The sequence below is a fragment of the Scyliorhinus canicula genome, chromosome 3 (genome assembly GCF_902713615.1).
Source record: "Scyliorhinus canicula chromosome 3, sScyCan1.1, whole genome shotgun sequence".
NCBI lineage: Eukaryota > Metazoa > Chordata > Chondrichthyes > Carcharhiniformes > Scyliorhinidae > Scyliorhinus > Scyliorhinus canicula.
Genome location: NC_052148.1, coordinates 102,170,490 through 102,187,921, shown reverse-complemented (window position 1 = coordinate 102,187,921; position 17,432 = coordinate 102,170,490). Strand labels below are relative to the sequence as shown.

Genomic DNA, 17,432 nt, shown 5'->3' with positions numbered 1-17,432 from the left:
GACCATGCCCCATGCCCCGCACTGGGTTGACCTGCAGGTTAGTAAAGACAGTAACCAGCGCCCACACTGGAGGTTAGACGTGGGACTTTTAGCTGACGAAGAGGTGTGTGGGCGGCTGAGGAAATGTATTCAGAACTACCTGGAAGTCAACGACACGGGGTAAGTTTCGGCAGCGGTAGGCTGGGAGGCAATGAAGGCGGTGGTTAGAGGGGAGCTGATCTCGATACGGGCCCATAGGGAGAAAGCAGACAGAGCAGAGACGGTACGACTGGTAATGGAGGTATTACAGGTCGACAGGAGGTATGCGGAGACCCCAGAGGTAGGGCTTTTAAGGGAACGACGGAGGCTACAGGCGGAGTTCAGCTCGTTAACCACAGGGAAGGCGGTAGAGTTGCTGAGAAAGGCGAGGGGGGCAATTTGTGAGCATGGAGAGAAGGCACGCAGAATGCTTCCACAGCAGCCAGGGAGATAGGGAAAGTAAAGGATAGGGACAGGAGCCTGGTTGGAGTCTCAGCAAGGGTGAATAAAGAGTTTAAGGAGTTTTATAGTAGGCTGTACAGGTCAGAACCCCCAGCTGGGCCGGAGGGGATGAGGCACTTCCTGGGGGACTGAATTTCCCGAAGGTGGATGGGGAGCTGGTAGAAGGGCCATGCAGCCGGGTAAAGCATCGGGGCCGGATGGGTACCCAGTGGAGTTCTATAAAAAGTTATCTGGGATATTGGAGCTGCTGTTGATGAGGACATTCAATGAGGCAAGGGAGCGTGGGGTGCTTCCCCCGACGATGTCACAGGCCACGATTTCGCTGATCCTGAAGCGGGAAAGAACCCGGAGCTGTGTAGGTCCTACAGGCCGATATCCCAATTGAATGTGGATGGCAAATTGCTGGCCAAAATTTTGTCCTCTAGGATTGAGGACTGTGTGCCGGACGTTATTGAGGAGGACTGGACGGGGCTTGTTATGGGAAGACAGTTGGTGGCCAATGTAAGACGGTTGTTAAACCTGATCATGATGCCCCCGGAAGGTACGACGGTGGAGGCAGTGGTCGCAATGGATGCAGAGAAGGCTTTTGATCGAGTAGAATGGGAATATCTGTGGGAGGTACTGGGACGGTTCGGTTTTGGGCGGAGCTTTATTAACTGGGTAGGGTTGCTGTATCAGGCTCCTGTGGCAAGTGTACGGACGAATAGGACAACATCGGACTACTTTAGGCTGCATCGGGAGACAAGTGAGGGATGCCCCCTCCCCCCACTGTTGTTCGCGTTAGCCATAGAGCCGCTGGCAATTGCACTGAGGGCTTTAAGGGGCTGGTCCGTGTGGGGGGTGTGCAACACAGAGTCTCGCCCTATGCAAACGACCTGCCTCTGTATGTTTCAGACCCAGCAGAGGGGATGGAAGATATCATGAGGATTTTCGGGGAATTTGGCCAGTTTTCGGGGTATAAACCAAATATGGGGAAAAGTAAGATGTGCAGGCAAGGGAACAGGAGAGGCGACTGGGGGAGTGCCATTTAGAGTACTAGGGGGAAGTTTTCGGTACCTCTGCATCCATGTGGCGTAGGAATGGGAACAGCTGCACAAACTAAATCTGGCCCGACTAGTAGACCAAATGAAGGACGATTTTCGGAGTTGGGACGCGTTCCCATTGTCATTAGCTGGGGGAGTCCAGACGGTGAAGAAGACGGTCCTCCGAGATTCCTGTTTGTTTTTCAGTGTCTCCCCATCTTTATTCCGCGGTCCTTTTTTAAACAGGTCAACAAAGAGATCACTGGCTTTGTATAGGCGGACAAGACCCCGCGAGTAAAAAAGGGAATGCTTGAGCGGAGCTGGGGAGAGGGCGGGCTGGTGCTGCCAAACTTCAGTAAATATTACTGGGTGGCGAATATAGCCATGATCAGGAAGTGAGTGGGGGTGGGGGGAGTTCGGCATGAGAGCGTATGGAGACGGCTTCATGCAAGGGCACTAGCTTGGGGGCGCTGATAACGGTGCCTCTGCCGTTCCCGCCGGCACGATACTCCACCAGCCCCGTGGTGGTGGCGGCCCTGAGAGTCTGGGGGCAGTGGAGGAGATATGTGGGAGTGGAGGGAGCAAACAGACTGGTCTCCAATCTGTAATAATCACTGGTTTGCCCCGGAAAGGATGGATGGGGGGTTTCGGAGATGGCAGAGAGCAGGGATTGAGAGGATGGGAGATGTGTTTATAGAGAGGAGCTTTCCCAGCCTGAGGGAGCTGGAGGAGAAATTTGGATTGGCGAGGGCAAACGAGTTTAGGTACCTGCAGGTGCGGGGCTTCCTACGTAAGTAGGTTTCAACCTTCCCGCTCCTACCACCAAGGGGGATACAGGACAGGGTAGTTTCCAGAGTGTGGGTGGGAGAAGGGAAGGTCTCCGACATCTACAGGGAACTCATGGGGTCAGAGGGAACGCAGATCGAGGAAATGAAGCGCAAGTGGGAAGAGGAGTTGGGCGGAGAGATAGAGGATGGTCTCTGGGCAGACGCGCTGAGTAGAGTCAACAACATGTGCCAGGCTTAGCCTGATACAGTTTAAGTTTGTTCACCGGGCTCACATGACAGTGGCCCGGATGAGCAGGTTCCAAGGTGTAGAAGTTAGGTGTGCTAGGTGTGCGGGAGGACTAGTGAACCATGTCCATATGTTCTGGACATGCTCAAAACTTAGGGGATTTTGGCAGGGGTTTGCAGATGTCGTGTCCACGGTGTTGAAAACAAGGATGGCACTGAGTCCAGAGGTGGCGATTTTCGGGGTGTCGGAAGATCCGGGAATCCAGGAGGAGAAAGAGGCAGACTTTCTGGCCTTTGCTTCCCTGGCAGCCCAGAGACGGATATTATTAGCTTGGAGGGACTCAAAGCCCCCGAAGTCGGAGACCCGACTATCTGACATGGCTAGCTTTCTCTGGAGAAAATCAAGTTCGCCTTGAGAGGATCAATGTTAGGGTTCGCCCGAAGGTGACAACCGTTCGTCGACTTTTTTGCGGAAAATTAATCATCAGCAGAAGGTGGCGGGGGGGGGGGGGGGGGGGGGGGTTAGCTTAGTTTAGTGTAGGGGGTTAATAAAGGTGGGACCTGATGGACTGGACATTCCAGTCGTGGGAGAGGGCAGAAAACGGGGCTTGGAAGCACCACTAGCGCTGGGAGAGATCATGGACAGCATTAGCTCCATGCAGGTGGGGAAGGCGCCGGGACCAGACGGATTCCCGGCAGACTTCTACAAAAAATTCCCGACAGCACTAGCCCCGCACTTGCGGGAGATGTTCACAGACTCGCTAGCTAGGGGCACACTGCCACCCACGCTAGCACAAGCCTCAATCTCGCTGATACCTAAGAAAGACAAAGACCCAACGGAATGTGGGTCATACAGACCCATCTCAGTGCTGAACTTAGACGCCAAAATACTGGCCAAAATCCTAGCCAAAAGGCTAGAAGACTGTGGGCGGAATTCTCCGCAACGGCCGATGCCGTCATGAAACCCGGAGTGTTTCATGACGGCGTCGGAGGCCGCTCCTCGCCCCCTATTCTCCCCCCCGGGGGTCTAGGTGCGGCATTGCGGGGAACTCGGCCGCGGGGCCTTGACGACAGCGTCAAGGCAGGGCACGCCGAGAATGACGCAACCGGCGGCGCCTTATGACGCCAGCTGCGCATGCGCAGGTTGGCCGGCGCCAACCCACGCATGCGCGGTTGCCGTCTTCCCCTCCGCTGCCCCGCAAGACGTGGTGGCTTGATCTTGCGGGGCAGCGGAGGGGAAAGAGTGCGTCTCGTGGAGACGCCGGCCCGACAATCGGTGGGCACCCTTCCGAGCACGGCCGTGGTGCTCAATCCCCTTTCCGCCCCCCACAAGCCCCAAACTCACCTTTGGCGCGCTGTTCACGCCGGCAGCGACCAGGTGTGGTTGCCGCCGGCGTGAACAGGTCGGGAACAGCAGGCCGCTCGGCCCACCCGGGCTGGAGAATCGCGGGTTGCCGTGAAAAACGGCGAACCGCGATTCTCCGAGCGGCGTGTCGGGTTTGGGGGTGGGGGGGAATCGCGGGGGGTGCCAGAGCGGCCCTCCCGCGATTCTCCCACTCGGCCTAAGGAGCGGAGAATCGCGCCCTGTGTATCTGAGGTGGTCACAGAGGACCAGACGGGCGTTGTCAAAGGTAGACAGCTTACCTCGAACATCAGGCGCCTGCTGAACGTGATAATTACCCCCTCCGGGGAGAGAACACAAGAGATGATCGTCTCCCTAGATGCAGAAAAGGCCTTCGACAGAGTCGAATGGAAATACCTCAGAGGTACTGGAGCGGTTCAGGCTTGGAACAGGGTTCACCTCCTGGGTAAGGCTCCTATACAACGCTTCCATAGCGAGTGTACGGACCAACAATACCAACTCCCGATACTTCCAACTGCACAGGGGCACCAGACAAGGATGCCCACTGTCCCCGCTGCTGTTCGCTCTAGCGATCGAACCACTAGCAATCGCGCTCAGAGCAGCAAAAAGCTGGAGGGGGATCTGAAGGGGAGGCAGAGAGCACAGAGTCTCACTCTATGCAGATGACCTGCTCCTCTACATTTTGGACCCACAGAGCAGCATGGACGGAATCATCGCGCTCCTGAAAGAGTTTGGAGCCTTCTCGGGCTACAAACTCAACATGAGCAAAAGCAAGATCTTCTCAGTACACCCACAAGTGGGGGGGGGGGGGGGAGATCCAAATAGCCCATGACTGGAAAGGGATCCACAAATGGAACCTCACCAGTCTGACGGAGGAAGTAAAAAAGGACCTGCAAAGATGGAACACACTCCCACTCTCCCTCGCGGGAAGAGTCCAGACAATCAAAATGAACGTACTGCCCAGGTACCTCTTCCTACTTAGATCCATTCCGATCTACATCCCCAAGGCCTGTTTCAAAGCGCTGGACAAACTAATCATGGCGTTCGTATGGCGGGGAGCGTGAAGAATGCTAGGATCCCAAAGAAGGTCCTACAAAAAACAAAATCCAGGGGGGCGGCTAGCCCTCCCAAACCTACAATTCTACCACTGGGTGGCGACGGCCGAGCGAATAAGGGGATGGATCCAGGAGCCAGAAGCCGAGTGGGTGCGCGTGGAGGAGGCCTCCTGCATGGGGACCTCCCTCCGGGCCCTCGCCACGGCAGCACTCCCATCCCCACCCAAAAAACACTCCAGCAGCCCGGTGGTGATTGCCGCCCTCCAATCCTGGAACCAACTACGGCAGCAATTTGGCCTGACCAAAATGTCGGACAAAGCTCCCATCTGCAACAACCATAGGTTCACACCAGCACTGACTGACGCCACCTTCAAAAGGTGGGGGCAGGACTGAGGGACACTGACAGTCAGGGACTTATAAACGGACGGCAGGATTGCAACACTGGACGAACTGACAGAGAAATTCCAGCTAGCCAGGGGAAACGAGCTAAGGTATCTGCAGCTTAAAAACTTCCTACGAAAGGAGACAAGACGTACCCACAACCGCCACGACAGACACTACTGGAAGAACGACTGGACGCATGCAGACTAGACAAAGGAAACTGTAGTGACATGTATGACCGACTGATAGAAAGGGCCGACACCGTACTGGACGCAACAAGAAAGAAATGGTAGGATGACCTGGGGATTGAGATAGGGTGGGGACTCTGGAGCGAAGCACTGCATAGGGTCAACTCAACCGCCACGTGCGCAAGGCTCAGCCTGACGCAGCTAAAAGTGGTACATAGAGCCCACTTAACAAGAACCCATATGATTAGGTTCTTCCCGGAGGTGGAGGCTAGATGTGAACGGTGCCAAGTAGGCCCGGCCAACCACGCCCACATGTTCTGGTCTTGCCCCAGACTTGTGGAGTACTGGACAGCCTTCTTTGAGGCAATGTCCAAAGTGGTGGGGGTGAGGGTGGAGCCGTGCCTGAAAGTGGCGGTCTTCGTGGTATCGGACCAGCCAGATCTATTCAGAGACAGAGACAGCTAAACCTTCGTGGTATCGGACCAGCCAGAAACCTTCGTGGTATCGGACCAGCCAGAGACAGCTAAACCTGAGGAAAGAAAGGTGAACCACGGGGGTGGGGGGGGGAGGTTTGGAGAGGGAAGAGATAGGGAACAAGAGAGGAGAACCAGGGAGGTGGGGGAGGCAGGGAAATGAGAGCCGGAAGGAAGGCACGGGACACAATAATGAACATGGCATCTCCAAGAACAGGGAACGAGGAGAATAAAGACGGAAGGAACGGCAGAAGCGGAGGCGAGCGCGAGATCCGTCCGGGGGAAGCAAGCGACAACACGAAACACAGCCGAATATCGCCCACTGTAATTCTCTCTCCGGCACCCGAATGTATATTTGCCCCCCTCACCCCTCCCGCAAACAGTCGCCTATTTATGTGTTGTAAATAATTTTGCCAGGTGTACAGTTGCTGCTGTTGAGCTGGTGCACAATACCCTACCAGTTATTCTATTTCATTTTTTACTGTATTTCTTTTTACTATGTACTATTTTATTTTCTTTGGTATGTTTGGGTGTGCCCTTCTCTTCTATATATGTGTATAATATATATATATATATATATATGTTTCTTATCCTGTATACATAACAGTAAATATACCTTGTTCAAAAACCCAATAAAAACATTTAGAAAAAAAAATAAAGGTGGGACCTGTAAGGGAGGAAGACGGCATTTGCACTATGTATATAAATTCATGTACATTGTTTATTTTGTTATTGTTAAACCAAAAATACCTCAATAAAATGTTTATTAAGAAAAAAGCAGTTTGAACTTTGGATTGCTTTATCTTTAAAGCAAAACCCATGCATTGATTGAATTGTTTAGCTATATTTCTAGGATAGAACATGGGTATTAGAGGAAACATTTTCTTTTTGGTTTAATATTATGAATTGCTTTTAACATTTGTTAACGTTTTTAGCATTTCCAGGGCTGGAGTTAAAATATGTTGACAGTAGGATGTAACTTGGTTTATGACTGCTGTATCTAAAGGAAACATGCTATTTGTTCACAATGAGATGTAAACTCTGGGGAACCCAAGGGAAGAACACTTGTCTTTAATCTATATCACTTTAGTTACAGAAGTGGGCTAACACAAGTTGACTTGTTCCTCCAGACAATGGAAGAGGTGAATTTGGACTATTTCCCAACATGGGATCCTAGAATAATGAGAAACGGGGATAAAGTATGGAAAATGTTAATAAGACCATAAGACATAGGAGTGGAAGTAAGGCCATTCGGCCCATCGAGTCCACTCCGCCATTCAATCATGGCTGATGGGCATTTCAACTCCACCTACCAGCATTCTCCCCGTAGCCCTTAATTCCTCGCGACATCAAGAATTTATCTATCTCTGCCTTGAAGCCATTTAGCGTCCCGGCCTCCACTGCACTCCGCGGCAATGAATTCCACAGGCCCACCACTCTCTGGCTGAAGAAATGTCTCCGCATTTCTGTTCTGAATTTACTCCCTCTAATTCTAAGGCTGTGCCCACAGGTCCTCGTCTCCTCGCCTAACGGAAACAGTTTCTTTGCGTCCACCCTTTCTAAGCCATGTATTATCTTGTAAGTTTCTATTAGATCTCCCCTTAACCTTCTAAACTCCAATGAATACAATCCCAGGATCCTCAGCCGTTCATCATATGTTAGACCCGCCATTCCAGGGATCATCCGTGTGAATCTCCGCTGGACACGCTCCAGTGCCAGTATGTCCTTCCTGAGATGTGGGGCCCAAAACTGGACACAATACTCCAAATGGGCCTAACCAGAGCCTTATAAAGGCTCAGTAGCACATCGCTGCTTTTATATTCCAACCCTCTTGAGATAAATAAATTAAATAAATTAATAAATAAATTAATCTTTGTTGGCAGTGTTATAAAGGCTTCAGGGGTATGACTCTTCTGAAAACAGTTCAATGTAATTTCAAGGACAGAGACGAGAAAGAGTATCACCTGAGCCAGCAATACTCAAGAACTCCTAGGAGCCTGAGGGATGAGGGACTTCATATTGTCCTCATGCTTCATTTAAGTATATATACTAGCTTGCTTCATAAATTCTGCTTGATTCATATATTCTAGTTATTCGTACCTAGTTAGGTCAAGCACAACTGAGGACCCTAGTGTTCGAAATTAAGAATTCGGAACGTATAACTTTTAATTAGAAGGATTTTACACCCCAAAATCTTAAAATTTTACAAAATCTTTTGCAAATCCATTACTGCCAGTGATGAAGTAAAATTGTTTCATATTTAGATGCCTAAATCAAGCATTAACCATGCTTCTCTCACTTGAGATTATCGCTGGAATCTAATTAGATTAAATTTGCTGATGAATAAATAGATATTAGAACTTGATTGTGAAGAAAATACTTACATGTGTTTTTCCACTTCCAGTCTGACCATATGCAAAGCAAGTTGCCATTCCTCTGTCAAATATCGTCTCCACCAGAGGTCTAGCTGTAAACCTGAAGACCAAAAATAAAATTAAAAAGCATGCATTCAAGAATCCCTCTCTGTTATTTATATTTGAAAAATATGCACCTTACCTCCCAGAGTTGATTTACAATTTCTGGTTAACATGCAGGTACTTCAGCTGTTTTGTTCTCCCTTAACCGTTACCCAAAACTTTCCTATATTTTCCTCCGAAATATAGGAACGGGAGTGGGCCTCAAGCCTGCTCTGTCATTCAGTTAGACCATGCTTGATTTACATCTTAACTACATTTAATCACTTTGATCCATATCCTTCAATAGCTTTACCAACCTAAAATCTATCAATTTCAGCACTGAAATTTTCAATTGACCTCGCCAGCCCCTACAGTTTTTTCATAGAATCATAGAATGACTACAGCATAGGAGGTGGCATTCAGGCCATTGTCAGCTCTCCACAGCATTTCACCCCGTCTCACCTTTTTCCTTATAGCTTCCACAAAATTTATCTTCAGATAAATATCAAATTATCTTTTGTAAGCTGGTGCTGAGGTAGAGCTGGATACCATTAGCGTACTTGTGTCAAAAGTCACACCGTGTTTTCAGATGACGTTGCTGAGGGGCAGCATGTAGCTGAGAAATAGGAAAGGGCTAAGGATAGATCATTGAGGATGCCATAGCTAATGGTGCAGGAGTAGGAAATGAAATGAAAATGAAATGAAAATCATGTATTGTCACAAGTAAGCTTCAAATGAAGTTACTGTGAAAAGCCCCTTCCCAAAGGGAAACCATTGCAGGTGATAGTCTGGATACAATTAGACAGATAAGGAATCGGGTCAGTGTAATCTCACCTAGATGGAGTGGCAGTGGAGGAAGGTGGTGTGGTCAACCATGTAAAGGACTGAAGACAAATCTAGAGAGATATAGAGGGGATATGTCTATTTGTTAGTTACTTAGGATGCTACTTGTGAAAAGAACAGTTTTGGGACCACAACAGGGGTAAAAATCCGGGGTGATTAGAGAGATTCAAACATGGAATTTGGACACCAATTTGGGAGGTAACAACATGTTCAAGGAATTCAGAGGAATGGGAATTTGGAGATGCGGCTGTAATTCACTTAGATTAATGCATCAATGGTTGATTGTGCTTTGAAGAGAAGGATGGTGTCAGATTTAAAGAACAGACTTTAACAATGTCAGCTAACATTGGGAGGAGGAATGGAAGTTGAGGGCCAGCAGTTAAGTAGCAATTAGATTGTACGAGCAGGAAGTGGGTCTTGGACAAAATAATACCCTTACCAAAATGAACGACAGCTTACTTAGCTATGTTACATTTATTCACCCGCTCTAAAAGCCTATTTATGTTTCCCCGTGTTTAAGCCACATTAAGGGGAAGTGATGACATAATGGTATTGTCACAGGACTCATAATCCAGAGACCCAGGATTATTCCCTGTGGACCTGGGTTTGAATGCCACCACGCCAGATAGTGAAATTTGAATTCGATAAAAAAAAATAAACCATTGTTGATTGTTGTAAAAATCCATCTGGTTCATTAATGTCCTTTAGGGAAAGAGATCTGCCGTCCTTATCTGTCTGGCCTACATGCAACTCCAGATCCACAGCAATGTGGTTGACACTTCAAAGCCTTCACCAAGCATGCCATTCAGTTCAAGGGTAATTAGGGATGGGCAATAAGTGCTGGTCCAAGCAGCGACCCCACATCCAATGAATGAACTTTTAAAAATCAGTCATAGTTCTTGATCTCATTTTTTGAATTCACAAAACATCTTTGGTTCAGGGTTCTTATTTAATGGCTTACACTTAAAAACAACAATTATTTTCTGCCGCTCCACTCAGTGGATCGAGTATTCTAATTCCACAGAAGAAAGTGGAATGATGGTTACCGTAATGCATCTTATTGCTTTCCTGAACCCTGATTTTCATTTCAATGCTTTTTTACTAATTACATGTTTTGGGGAACATGCATTGATCACCTGGATGGGTGCAGCAGCAGCATCACTTGAATTTCAACACATTTCGAGAAAGTTCACTTTCTTTCAAATTGTCATGGTTAGAGGGTGTTGTTCTACTGCACAAACTTGCAGATGTATTCCTTGTGCTGGTGATGTTGCCACAATAGTATTACACAAGCAATTCCAGGATATTGGCCCAGCACAAACAAAGAACAACAATATATGGATTATCAGTATAGTGCGTGACGGGGGAAAATTATGTGTCGGTATTCCCACATGATTTCTACTCTTCTGGTTTTTTGATGGAAGAAATTGCAGGCGTTGTTGACTAACCTTATGAAGTTGCTGCAGGGCATCTTGTAGATTATGCACATTGCAGCTACAGTCATCTAGTCATGGGGTCATTGGATAGAGACCAATAAGAGTGCTGATAAGTGAACTTTCTTGAAATGTGTTGAAATTCAAGTGATGCTGCTGCTGCACTCATCCAGGCAAGCAATGCACATTTCTTTATATGCTTGATTTGTAGATGGTGGAAAAACTTTGAGGTGTTAGCCTGTAAAGCGCAGAGTATCCAGCCTCTGTTCTGCTAGTCACTGTATTATATGTTTTCAGTTTAGACTGAATAAATGGTGACCCTCCAGAAATATTGATGTGGAAATTCAATTGAATGGCAATGCCATTGAAGGTCAGAAGAAATATCTGGGCTCTCCCTTATTTGAGATGTCTTATTTAACCTGTCACCAAAGGCCTGAATACGACCCAGTTCTTGCAATATGCTGGCAAGAACTGCTTCATAAAATAAAATATCTTTATTGTCACAAGTAGGCTTACATTAACACTGCAATAAAGTTACTATGAAAAGCCCCTAGTCACCACATTCCAGCACCTGTTCGGGTACACAGAGGGAGAATTCAGGATTCTCAGCAGGTACGGGAATTGAACCCGCGCTGCTGGCCTTGTTCAGCGTCACAAACCAGATGTCTAGCCCACTGAGCTAAACCATCTCTTATCATCAGAAGTTGTGAATTGAGTTGAACACTGACTCCTGACCTTAATGAGAAAGGAAAAGTAATTAAGGAAGCTGTTGAAAATGATTACTCTCACCTCTTCCCTGGTGTTCAGGTCATGTCTAAGTTTCAATCTTGCTGATGAGTGGAGTCAAGTGATTTGGGAAAACCCAAATTCAGCACTGGACAGATTATTGGAGAACAGATATTGCTTGACAAGGCGTTGATAATTCCTGCCATTATTGGCAATTGGAAGGTGGCTGATAAGACAGTAGTTAGCAGGGGTGAATTTGCCCAGTTTTGTGAGACTAGGTCCCATCTAGGCAATATTTCACATTTGTTTGGTAGCTGCTAATGTTATAGCTATACTAGAAATGACTGGCTAGGGAAGCATCTTCTCTGGTGTATATCATTGCAAACATGGGAAGCACGGTGGCGCATTGTTTGGCACTGTCGACTCACGACGCTGAGGACCGGAGTTCGATCCCAGCCTTGGGTTACTGTCTGTTTGGAGTTTGCACATTCTCCCAGTGTCTGCGGAGTCTCACCCCCACAACCCCAAGATGTGCAAGTTAGGTCGATTGGCCATGCTAAAACTGCCACTTAATTGGAAAAAAAATTGGGCACTCGGGAAATTAAAAAATTATAGACAGAATGATAAGAAGGGTCATAGTCCTTACTGATTTTTTAGTAGGCTGATGGAAACCAAGAAAGCCATTGGAAAGTACGAAAAATATGACTTGAATGGCTGCCTTGGTGGCAACTTTGATTAAATGTGATTTTGTGGTTTGATACTGGGTGGGATTCTCTGATCCTGAGGCTAAGTGTTGACGCCGTCGGAAACGCCGTCGCTTTTCCCGACGGAGTCAACACGGCCCCAGGATCAGCAATTCTGGCCCTTACAGGGGGCCAGCAGGGCGCTGGAGCGGCTCTCGTTGCTCCTGCTAATGATCCGGCCGTGGAATGGGCGCCGGGGGATGTACGCATGCGCAATGGGTCCGGTGCGAACCCACGCATGCGCAGTCCCATCGGCACAATTTCCGCGCATGCGCGATGTCTCCCTTGTCCGCGCCGGTCCTGACCCAACATGGCGCAGGCCAAGCCACATCGGAGACCCCCCCCACAGGCCGCTCCCGGACCCTTTAACGCCGAGGTCCCGCAGGCTCAGAGCAGGTTAGAACGGCGTTGGCGGGACGTTTTTTTAAAAAAAAACACAGGCGTTCGGCCAATCCAGGCCGGAGAATTACGGGGGGGACGGGGGACGACCACGCTGGCCCCAATGGCGTCAATTTGGGGCGGCATGGCGCGATTTGCGCAGCCCGCTGGCGATTCTCTGACCTGGCGTGGGGGGTCAGAGAATCCCGCCCAATATCTTGTGATTGATAGGTTTTATTTTAATGAAACACTAGAAATAATGATTTAAAAATATAGCACTTCTATGTAACAAGATGGTCAGATAGTAGATACAAAATTTTGGCATTGCCCAAGGGTGAAACATTTATGCCAAACACGCATGAAGCAGTCCCCCTAGGTCGTCCACTACTGATTGCTTCCATGCTTTTAACTATTTTCTTTCCCCTCTTCTCCCAGCCTCTCCTTCCTGGATTTTTTTCAGTTCGGATTTTGCAATTACTTCTGAAAAATACATTTTACCTTATTTCAAGTCGGTATACATTGCTAATAGTTACTTGTCATTAAAAGGCTTTTTAAAATATCTGGAGTGCAAGATACTTCGGTGTAAAACTGCCCAAACAGCAACCTTGCTGTTCTCAAAATCTTTGCATTTCTATTTGACCATAAAAGTAACACTAAGTAGCAGCCCCACCTTTCATCAACAACTAGAAATTTTATACCCGGTGAAATTGATAGTCTAAGGGAGCCTCAACAAAAATAGCAGGCATCATAAGAATATAAGAACTGCAAAATAGGTTATGTCCCTATGTACTGGACTCTCACCAGAGAAAATAGTTTCTCTCTATGCATTCCTTTTATTAACTTAAACACCAACTAAATCACCCCTTCATCTTCTGTATTCAAGGGACTAAAAACCTAGTCTAAGTAACCTGCCCGTAACCTTTTCTGCCCCATCATGGACTTGAATGGTCAGTGATGTGTCTGACTCATTGTGTAACATAAAATGTAAACATGATTATCTCAATGCAAAACCTAAGCCAGCTAAAATAGAGACATTTGCATGTCCAATTTGCTGATTATGATGCAGAATGAAAGAGAGGAGATTAAAAAAGGAAAGGGAAATAAAATCATTGAGAAATAATAAAGATGGGGTGAGTGGGAGGAAAAATGAAGATGCAAACATAAAGGGAATTGGATATATACTTGAAAGGAAAATTTTGCAAGGATATGGGGAAAGAACAAAGGAGCAAGACTAATTAGATAAAACCTTCAAAAGGCTGACGCAATGGCTCAAATGGTGTATTTTTGTACTGTATGATTCAGTGAACATCGCATCAAATATATTGCAAATGAAGTAAAAGTCATGTAGACCATGTAGGTAAGGTAATAGGAGGGCTGCCAGTGACTGTGGAATTAAAGGCGTTATTTGCCACCATTGTGGCGGAAACGAGAGAAAAACAAAACAAATCCCAGGGTACAACAGCAGACTTTGGATTCAGTGTTCTTTTAAAACGATAAGTTTTAATAATTCAATGACACCAAAGCAGTGATACTTTGAAGTAAATCTCTCCAAAAGTATTTGAAGTGTTAAGAAAAGAAAATGTACTTACCTGCACAAACTTTCAACAGTTAAATCATCTTAGAGATCAATTCACGGAATTTCAGCTCAGTTTAGCTCATGAGCATATTACTGCTTGATCATTTGCATTAACATAATCAACACCCATTTGCAAGTTTGTCAGTTAATAGGCAATGTTCCTTAAAAATAATAATGTTGCTTACCTGTAAACCATTTCATTAGTAGCAGTTTCATCAAAGGCATAGTCAAAACGAAAAGTTTGGTTTTCTAAGTACTTTGTTAAATCCACTTTTTGTTTCGGTTCATGAACCATTACAACATCCTTACTGGGAATTGTGATTACATCAAGATCTCGGATTGCATTTTCTGAAAGAGATTAATGCAAGGAGTTATTCTTCCCATCTCATGCTGCCGTGTTGGTTGAACAATCTCTCTTCAGGACAGGAATCTTATTACCAAAACAATGTTGAATCAGCTTCTTAAAACAGTTATTTATCATGAAGAATTATTCTGCATGTCTGATCACAATCAAATTTTCTAAAAAGCGATCGGGTTTTGCAGAGTGCCAGCGAAAGCTTGAGACAGAAGTCAACCAGAAATAACTGATTTCCTAGTGGCCCGAGGTTAATAGTCCAGAGTTGAGCCCCATTAGCAGTATTACAAAAGCATCTATCACCAACCCCATCAAAGAGAATAAATGCAGGAGACTTTGATTCTAAGAACAATATCTCCCATCGAGTTGATTATACAACTTAGCATACATCTTGAGTCATGGGCCTAAACATAAGTAAAGTTACTGGTTTTTCGACTGCAGATTGTATATAAACAATAACAATACCAAGTAAAGATCAAAGAAGGAGCACACTGATGGGTATGAATCTAGAAATCAAGGGCGGGATTCTGCGGGAATCGGAGTGGCATGCAAGTCCGGCGCCGAGGAGTGGCATGAACCACTCCGGCATCGGGCCGCCCCAAAGGTGAGGAATCCTCCGCAACTTCAGGGGCTAGGCCGGCGCCAGAGTGGTTTGCGCCATGCCGGCCGGCAGGGAAGGGGCTTGGCGCCATGCCAACTGGCGGCGAAGGGCCTCCGCTGGCCGGCGCATGCGCGGGAGCGCCAGTGTGTGCTGCCGTCATCCCAGCTCATGCGCAGGGGGGGGGTTCATTCCGCGTTGGCTATCGCGGAGGACCACAGCGGCCGACACGGAAGAATAGAGTGCCCCCACGGCACAGGCTCGCCCGTGGATCGGTGGGCTCCGATCGCGGGCGAGGCCACCGCGGGGGCACCTCCCGGGGCCAGATCCCCCCCCCCCCCCCCCCGAGGGCGCCCGCGCAGCCAGGTCCCGCCGGCAAATACCTGGTGTAATATACGCCGGCGGGACTGGCTGAAAACTGATGTCCACTCTGCCCATCGCGGGCCGGAGAATCGCTAGAGTGGGGGCCGCTGCGAGCAGCCGCTGACCGGCGCGGCGCGATTCCCGCCGTCGCCAAATCCCCGGCGCCAGAGAATTTGGCAGCCGACGGGGGCGGGGTTCACGCCGCCCCCCCGGCAATTCTCCGACCCGGCGGGGGGTCGGAGAATCCCGCCCCAAATCTCTGGAATCTTCTACACATGTTCAATCGGTTATGTGAAAGTAAGCATCATTGACATTTAATATTGACTACCAATGTTACAGAAAACTGCCTGATCCTGAATACCATCCTGTATTTCTCCATTTTTGGGCAAGTTACAAATATAAGATCAGGAACAGGGCAGGAATAGGCAAGTAGTTTTAGTGAGTATGCAGCATAGCAAGTTAAAAATACTGCGACTGATTTCCAAAAATAGGAGATAATTGATTTAATCTGCCAGTAGAAATACTAACTCCTGGTATTTCAGATTAAAATGAACATTGCTCTTAAAACATGATTATTTCACTAGTTTTTTAAAAAAAATTCATTTACAAGATATGGATGTCGCTGGTTTGGCCAGCATTTATTGCCCACCCCTTCAGATGATGGTGGTGAGCTGCCTTCCTGAACTGCTGCAGTCGCTCAGGTACACCCAGTGCTGTTAGGGAGGGATTTCCTGGATGGTGCCCCAGTGACAGTGAAGGAACGGTGATATATTTCCATGTCAGGATGATGAGTGACTTGGAAGGGACCGTCCATGTGGCAGTGTTCCCAGGTATCTGCTACTCTTCTCCTTCTGGATGGTAGTGGTCGTGGGTTTAGAAGGTGTTGCCAAAGGAGGCTTGGTGAGGTACTGCAATGCACCTTGTAGATGGTACACACAGCTGCCACTGTTTGTTGGTGGTGGAGGGATTGAATGTTTGCGGAAGGGGTAACAATCAAACGGGTTCCAGCACGGTGTTGAGCTTCTTGAGTGTTGTTGGATCTGCACTCATCCAGCCAAGTGAAGAGTATTCTATTACACTCCTGACTTGTGCCTTGTAGATGATGGACAGGCTGTGTGGGGGGGGGGGGGGGGCACAGATTTTATATGGCTAGTCCAGTTACATTTTTGGTTAATGTTACATAACCCACAGGATGTTAATAGTGGGGTATTCAGTGATGTCATTGAATGTCAAAGGATGATGGTTACATACTCTCTTGTAGGAGATGGCCATTGCCTGGCACTTGTGTGGTGCAAATGTAACTTGCCACGTAGAATCTTAGAATTTACAGTGCAGAAGGAGGCCATTCGGCCATTGAGTCTGCACCGGCCCTTGGAAAGAGTATCCTACTTAAGCCCACACCTCCACCCTATCACTGTAACACAGTAACGCCACCAAAGCTTTTTTTGGGGGGAGGGGGGACACAGAGGGAAATTTTGCATGGTCAATCCATTTAACCTGCACATCTTTGGGCTGTGGGAGGAAACCAGAGCACTTGGGAGGAAACTCACGCAGATACGGGGAAAACATGCAGACTCCGCACAGACAGTGACCCAAGTCGGGAATCAAACCTGGGACCCTGGAGCTGTGAAGCAAAAATGCTAATCACTGTGCTACCGTGCCGCCCATTCCTGGATATGGTCAGCCCAAGCCTGGATACTGTTCAAGCCTTGCTCCATTTGGACATGGACTACTTCATTATCTGAGGAGTCGTGAATGGTGCTACATATTATGCAATCATCTGCGAACTTCCCCACTTCTGACCTTATGATGGAAGGGTTCATGGAGCAGCTGAAGATGGTTCGGCCTAGGACACTACCCGGAGGATCTCCTGCAGTGATGTCCTGGAGCCGATGATTGACCTCCAACCACCACAACCATCTTACTTTGTGCCAGGTGTGACTCCAACCAGCAGAGAGTTTTCTTGAACTACTGCAGAGTTTTAAA

General features: G+C 47.7%; 1 protein-coding gene across 4 annotated transcripts in view; it reads right to left on the bottom strand.

Moving 5' to 3' along the window:
• Positions 1–17,432, bottom strand: part of kif2a (kinesin family member 2A) — a 188,059-nt gene that overhangs the window by 70,452 nt on the left and 100,175 nt on the right. For all 4 annotated transcript variants that reach the window (XM_038790994.1, XM_038790996.1, XM_038790995.1 and 1 more), the window contains 2 exons: positions 14,316–14,478; positions 8,360–8,450 (listed from right to left, as the gene is read on the bottom strand). In XM_038790994.1, coding sequence (XP_038646922.1) covers positions 8,360–8,450; positions 14,316–14,478 — 254 coding nt within the window. The remainder of the gene's footprint in view (positions 1–8,359; positions 8,451–14,315; positions 14,479–17,432) is intronic.